The following is a 6,937-nucleotide window of genomic DNA, read 5'->3' as shown; positions in this document are numbered from 1 at the left end:
CCCTGATTTCCGCTCTTGGAGAGAAGTTCCCTATTTTGGGAAAACGTCTGCTTACCCCTCGAGTCTGTTTTCTTTCACCATTAGTGGCCACTTGGGTCTCTCTGACCTTGCTACTGGCCAGCTGGTGGATTAACTGCTCTTTCATTTTTCTCCTGCACACAATGGGAAGATCACGCGGGAATCTTACTCATGGTCACTTATTGTAAGAACAGCAGCAAGACTGAATTTCACATGACGGCTCTCAAACTTCCACCTGACTCACGGTGACAATTGCATCGCCACCTATTATTCATTGTTCAGGACTTTGCTTTCCTCCTGTTGTTTTTTCTCACAGACTGTGCTGTTTTTCCTTGAACGATCAAATGTCACTGCAGGAAAAAGCCAGGTGCATTCGCATTGTGTCGACACAATAACACCTTCACTGAACGCCAAAGAAACACAGTGGAATAAATCATGACGCGTGCATTCATGCAAGCTTCATCTTTTCATTTTCATTTAACGAAAAATAGAGCTTGTTTTATGCACAAACATGATACAGACTGGATATTTATGTGAGGCTGAAGCATGCACACAGTCTCTCAGTAATCCCTGTAGTGTGTCATTGTGCAGCAATGTGAGAATCACAGGGGAGGCATATGGCCAGCGACTGGCAGGCCGGTTCACTGACCATGTGCCTCACTGCCTTGGCAGTTACAGTGTCAGTGTGTTGGAATGTGCTGATGAGGGGGAGAGGAAGGGGGGTGTTGGTTGTGGGCTGACTGCAGTGGTACCTCTCTTCCTCTGGTCGGCTCAGCTGTGAATAGAAACACAAAGCAGACGTTGGAGCCCATTGTAACTCTGTAACTGCCAACACTCCCATTAGATTCCCAGTGTCCCATCTAATTTAGATTATCCACCCATAACTGAAGGTAGAATGAATGTACTCAAGTCTAGTGTAACTTTGAGGTGCTTGTAGTTAACTTGAGTATTTGCCATGACTGCAACTTTACACTTTTACAGAGGAGGAACTTTTTTACTTTACTGATGTGTGTGTTTTTCTTTTGGGTTTATTTGCTGTTTAAATGCTCTTACATCCAGAAAAAGCCGTCAATAAATAAAATGCTCTGAGAAAAATGTGTAGCTGTCGCCAGCCTGTTGAGTCAATCTCACTCCTGATTTACTTTATTTACTTGTTATACTTTACTTACATCTGCAGGTACGTTTGTACTCTTACTTTGAACCAAATATTTTCACATTGCAATACTGCTATTTTGACCAGAAACATCAACAATGCCTCATCTGATTTGAAGCCACAGGACAGGACAGCCAGGAGGCACTGATGACGGCATGCAAAGCTCAACCTTTTTGAGGACTTCACTGGAAGGCCCATGTGACATATAAACACTTACATCAGGCCCCTACGGCTCCTTAAAATAACCTTTTCCCTTCGATCACAACAATAGCACATTACATCAGTCGGCGTCACACCCTGCAGCGAGACAACCTTTAGCTCAGTGCCAACAGACACCGCAGGGAACGAGGAGCTTATCGGCCAGGGGAACGCTCTGAGTCAGGTCGCAGTGATTAGCTCTTTCGAGAAGGTTTTACATCAGATAAGTGTTTATTTAAACTACTGTCCAGTCGTTATTCTTTACAATGAGACTTCATTAGGAATGCCGGTGTGTTACATGAGGGCAAACATGTTATATTATGTCTAATGAACCTGGTTATGCTTAAAATGCTAGTAATAACAGCAGGGAAATGGATAGTTTAAGTGCAATTTTGCATTTAAATCTTTAGGAAAAACCAGAGCACCTAAGGAAAAAATATTAAAGCATTTAACTAATAGTAAATATTGTCTCATGGCCCTTTTTTATATAAAAAGTTGTGTTGTAAAACTCAAGGACAGCCTAAGCATTCCCTCGTCTTGTGATCATGACTCAGCACTTTCATAGGGGATTGCCTGTATTACAACAGCCCAGTGACATCACCAACATTCAACTCAAGAGAGATCACCTGTGATTGTGTGTGTGTGCGTGTGCGTGTGCGTGTGAAACAGTTGGAAAAACAGCGGGGGAGTAGAGCAGTTCAGATCGGCTTGCACAACAGATTGCATGCCATTGCCTTTACAACATTTTCCAAGTAGTCCCAGTCATGTGCTGCACCACATATCCTGGTCCCGAGGGCAGAGGCAGCCAGTGGTTCAAATAGCATGAAATCACCTGATGCTACTTCGCTGTCTCAGTGATCGACATGCAACTCTTTAGAGTTATGCAATGTGTGAAATATAGGCATAAATTGACCGTCTAACTGTGCAGCATGTGTGCAGATGTCACATGCTCTTTTCGAGGAAGTCAGCCGGTGAAACTGTAAACTAAACTGTCCCAACAAATCAGTGAGAATTGGTGAAAAGGGAACCTGTGTCGATGAATGAGCGGGGTCCTGCTGACCGAGGCAGAAGCCTGTGCAGAGAGAGCGCTGAGGATTATTGTTCTCTTCAGCTCAGAGATGGCACCGAGGCCACAGAGGCCAACATGACCCCTGTGATCCGCACGTGACTCCTCTTTACAACCGCGACTGTTAAAGGTCAGAATTCAGCTCGGCTGTGCTAAAATTTCTAGAAATGGAAAAAAAGGAAACAAGCAGTTCTGGCTTCCAAAAAAAATACTTTTTTATTGACAGCAATAACATATGTATTCAGATTTTGCAAATATTTAAGGTAAAAAAAAGTAACATAAATACACTTAAATATCATTGGAAATAACTTAAATTGTAACAAAAGAATGATTTTACTTGTGGCAAAAATACAGCTGGCATAGAAAACACTAAATACACAGAATGTCTTCACTGGATATGTAGCCCTTCCCTTTTTAAAGTTTGACAATTGCAATGTCAACATTAACAATTTGAATCAAATAAGTGAAATTGCAAAAGGTCCAGTGTGTCAACAAGTGCTTTGTTTCTGCAGAGAGAGGCCGAGGCTTTGGTCCACTCAACAGCTCCCATTTCTGGATTCTCCCCACTTCTCTGACTCCTCACAGAGGCCAAACATACATGACATAATCCATCTGTACAGTGTCCGGCATCACATGCTTTTTTTTTCAATTTCCAGCTGATGGCGGTACAAGCGCCTCGCCATCTTGGTTGCCGAGGCTGACAGACGCAACTCCAAACAGTCCTGTCCAAAGTGGGAATCCGGTCCCCAGCTCTTTTCCCCCCTTCTTTAAATAGGTCCCAGGAAGACAGCGGGGGTCTTCTTTTTCCTCCAAATATTTCTTTAACCATCAGCAGTGCTTTGGAATTTTGATCTCCGGGTGGTCAAGTGTCCATCAGGGTTCACACCACTCTTATTTTGCAGATACAAGTCCTTTCACAGGCGTTTGCAGCTGAAGGTTCATCGTTCGGGCAGGTTGATGATGGGGACCCACTGGTCCATACAGCGGCTCTCTCTGCAGAATCGGTTCACTTTGCTCAAAGCAGGGTCCTTCCATGCTGTCGAATGTGGGCTCTGAAAATATGAATAAAGACAATAAATGATCTAATTGCATATTTTTCCATTCAAGTGGTATCATAAGTTAAGAATAGTCCCTGTAATACAAGGGAGTTTCCTTTACTGAAAGTCCTAGGAAGTCATAAGAGGGAGGAGTCATGCGAAGAACAAGTACAGACAAGTTCATCCTGTAGTTTCATTCATCTCTAGCATGTATGTAAATCAAATCACAACATTACAAGATTAACGAGGTATGAAACAAATAGATTAGTGAGGATGATGGATACTTACAGTGACCAGGACACAGTGCAGGTCCATAGGTTCACCCCCGTTCTGCTTTCCTCCTCCACCCAGTATTTCTGCCAGGCGCTGGGTGTTGTTGACTCTCAGGATGTTGATATCATTCTCACAGCAGAACGCTTGAATGAGTGTGAAGTGGATCTGCAGGGCCACATCTTTCACATCTTCGTCATCGGTGGCCAGGATGCACAAAACCACATTATCGGGGTCCCTGAAGGAGGAAGAAAATATACCCTTAAGTTAGTCTAAAAAAAAGGCACAGTAGACGCGTGTCCTTGGACATGCACGAGATCTCGAAGTGTCAACAGGTCAATAACTTAGTGCACTTACACATTGAGGGACTTGGCAGCCTCGTAGACTCCGATGGTAATGCTGCCCTGTGGCAACGCAGAGGTGAGGACTTCTTCCAAAGCTTTCGCCACTGAATCCATTCTGCAACACGGAGAGACCAATCGTTAGTCAAGGTAGCCCAGTCATCCCCATAGTTTACATGTCAAAGTGTCCCAGAGCAAGACACTTAACCCCTAGCTGCTCCCCGGGCGCCTCACATCACAATGATTTGCACCCCAAGCGACGTCCCATCGTCCCGTTATTTCCAGCTAACGTTAGCCGGACCGCTAACTGACCAACCGGCGTCGCCTCACGCGCAACTTGATGCGCACATGTCGGTTTCGCCACGTAAAAGCTGAGCGTTTACATCAGTGGTATCGGGTGGAATCGTTTCGGCAGCTGAGGAAAAGTAAACCGGCAAGCTGAAGACTGTCCCGGGGCCGCTTGGTCACCTTTCACCGGGGTGTGCAGCGTCCGGTTAAGTAATGAGACCGTCTCGCGACGAGGTCTCGACAGGAGTCGGTTCGCTGACTGAAGTCTGTCGCCAGCACAACGACGATGCTGCTCGTAGTTAAAACACGAATATATCTGACTTTACCCTTAATATAGTTAATGCACGTACTGTTGCTGCACACACACAAGTCTATGATGGAGATAATCTGCGTGTCGGATCGACACTGGTGACGTTAAGATACGAGGAAAAAAGGAGTAAATCAAACTACTATTTACCTTTCTTGAGAATAGTCCGCACTTAGTTCCTCAAATGTCATGTTGTACATAAAGTCCAGATCCACTTTAGAGCAAAGTAGTACGCGCTGGCGAGTTATTCTGGTATCTTCTCGACTTAACACACACACACGCACTTTATCTGTAGTCCAGTCTGCTGCAACTGAAAGATAAATCTGGCAACTTCACATTAAAACTGTCCGGGACAATGCGAGTCAGGCACATATTTGCATAGCTGCTGCTCATTGGTCAGATGCTAATTATTCGCGCGTGCTCTCAAATGTGATTGGACAGACACGCAGCGAGAGGCGTGTCCGTCTCCACCCGGGTTACCGGTTACTATCGTCACTGCAGCTGCCTGCTTGCCTCTAAAAACAGTTAAAAACATTTCCAGGAGCTCGGCTGTAACACTCACCTTGAAAGCTATCTGGGCTATAGTAACGTGTGCACAGCTGCAATGTTGAATTCACTGGGAAACACCTGAGAAACCCAACCCTGTGCTCAAAGACACAACTAATGTGACTAACTACAATAATGACGTAAGAACAACCTGAAAACGAACAGGAATCCACATTAGAGATCCACCCCTACAAGCGAATATGGTTCTTTGTTCATACAGAACACTTGACTGACCTAATGAATGAATACTTGTTGCAGAACTCACCCTCGCTGCCGGACAGGACAGGACAGGTTTCAGGACAACTGCATGGCAACGGGACGCTTCTGGGGATAGCTGCGCTCTGATTGGTCCGTTGCGGAGCGTGCGAAAACCCACCGAAACCGCGCGCGAGATCCAAAGGACTGGCGCGAGAACGACAGGAGCATGGAGCCAACACTAAACCAAGCTACGGTATCAAACCTGCATCACTCATGCTTGGCTTTGTTTAAAACTAGGTCAGTTTCATTCCCGCCTTCAAGTCGACCACTTTCCCACTAAACACAATCTGATATGCTTTTATTTTGTTGTTGTTTTAATAAGTTAGAAGTTTAAATCTTAAATTTGTAAATTATACAGTAGAGCTGATGCTACCTGCTTCAGCGATGTGGACATTACTAGATATATACACTACATTTTTGCTTGGTTGTCTATAACAATCTGGCCTCAGTGATGAACATGAATAGAATAATCTATAATACAAGATGAGATAACACAAAACACGATAAACTTGAATGATTCAACACAGAGGAATTGAAGTGTCCAAGGCAAGAACAGATACGTAGATATGTTTTAAATGACTAAAAGATAAATGGATACATACATTATTATATATAATGTGGGGCAGTAAATGTAAACCACTCTTATGGTTAGGTCTGGAAATTGTACAATTTTATGGGAATGTCCATACATTCTGGACTATTGAGACACCCAAGTCCTGTATGTTTCTTTGGTAGTATGACAGCTTATGTTGTGTTAAGGGAAGCCAGGTATCTGCTGAAAATTCTGCTAGTAAAAAGGCTATTGCAAAGAGATGGCCCCCGATAAAACCACCATCACAAGATGGGTTGAAAATTGTGACTGAAATGTATGATATGGAACTGTTAACTCAACAAATGTAGTGACAAGTGGGAGAAATGGACAATGTTCACATGTCAACGATAACACAAGATAAGAACACCTGAATGTTTCTCAGGATTTATCATGCTTTTGAGAGGACAGAGCAGACCAAACCCTTTTTTGTTGTTTTCATTTCTGTATATATGCGTTCTGTCTGTGGTGAAAAGGCAAAAATAAAGTTTACAAAAACAACAACTGTAACCTCAAATTGTTTTCAACAACACTTCTCAATGTTTGATTACATTTTTATTTCCTGGTAGCTTGGGGTGTCAGTTTTCATGATATTCTTTACAAGCGTGAGCTCTGGATTAGAACAGAAACAGAACACTTATGAAAATGTCAGGAACAACTAATCAATTATCAAAATTGTTAATTGATTAATTGTTTCTCAGAATAGATAATTCATGCAAAGAACTGTCTTGTGGATGTGAGACGAAGTCATGCTGTTATGTGACGTCATGCTGCCCCCTGGTGGCTACAGTCAAAACTCACACAGAAACACTTAATGCATGTTACAGATCAGGGTTTTCAGTGGTGGAAAGACATTTAGTGCGTTT

The 6,937-nt window shown here is 43.4% G+C and overlaps 1 protein-coding gene across 4 annotated transcripts; it reads right to left on the bottom strand.

The window, feature by feature from the left end:
* Positions 1 to 2,632: 2,632 nt before the first annotated feature.
* On the bottom strand, positions 2,633 to 5,534 carry gadd45aa (growth arrest and DNA-damage-inducible, alpha, a). Of its 4 annotated transcripts, none has more exons than XM_068567646.1 (4): positions 5,490 to 5,534; positions 4,100 to 4,201; positions 3,761 to 3,980; positions 2,633 to 3,487 (listed from the first exon to the last, which is right to left on the bottom strand). In XM_068567646.1, exons 2-4 carry the CDS (start codon positions 4,198 to 4,200, stop codon positions 3,374 to 3,376), a joined length of 435 nt encoding a protein of 144 aa, XP_068423747.1. In that variant the 5' UTR covers position 4,201; positions 5,490 to 5,534; the 3' UTR covers positions 2,633 to 3,373. The 4 variants fall into 4 exon arrangements, with proteins under 4 accessions (XP_068423747.1, XP_068423763.1, XP_068423755.1 ...); XM_068567662.1 differs by lacking the exon at positions 5,490 to 5,534 and adding an exon at positions 5,459 to 5,477; XM_068567654.1 differs by lacking the exon at positions 5,490 to 5,534 and adding an exon at positions 5,241 to 5,421.
* Between the last annotated feature and the right edge of the window lie 1,403 nt (positions 5,535 to 6,937).

The sequence above is a fragment of the Clinocottus analis genome, unplaced genomic scaffold (assembly GCF_023055335.1).
Source record: "Clinocottus analis isolate CAN_PGR_092001 unplaced genomic scaffold, fCliAna1.0.p SCAF_11, whole genome shotgun sequence".
NCBI lineage: Eukaryota > Metazoa > Chordata > Actinopteri > Perciformes > Cottidae > Clinocottus > Clinocottus analis.
Note: the sequence above shows the minus strand (reverse complement) of the source record. Positions and strands in the feature narration are given on the sequence as shown.

Excerpts from the sequence above, each read along its gene's own strand:
- gadd45aa (XM_068567635.1), bottom strand. The coding sequence starts at position 4,878 with ATGTACAACATGACATTTGAGGAACTAAGTGCGGACTATTCTCAAGAA. Across the intron at positions 3,981-4,099 it reads GCTGCCAAGTCCCTCAATGT|GGACCCCGATAATGTGGTTT; the intron begins GTAAGTGCACTA and ends TTCCTCCTTCAG. Across the intron at positions 3,488-3,760 it reads TGCACTGTGTCCTGGTCACT|AGCCCACATTCGACAGCATG; the intron begins GTAAGTATCCAT and ends TCATATTTTCAG.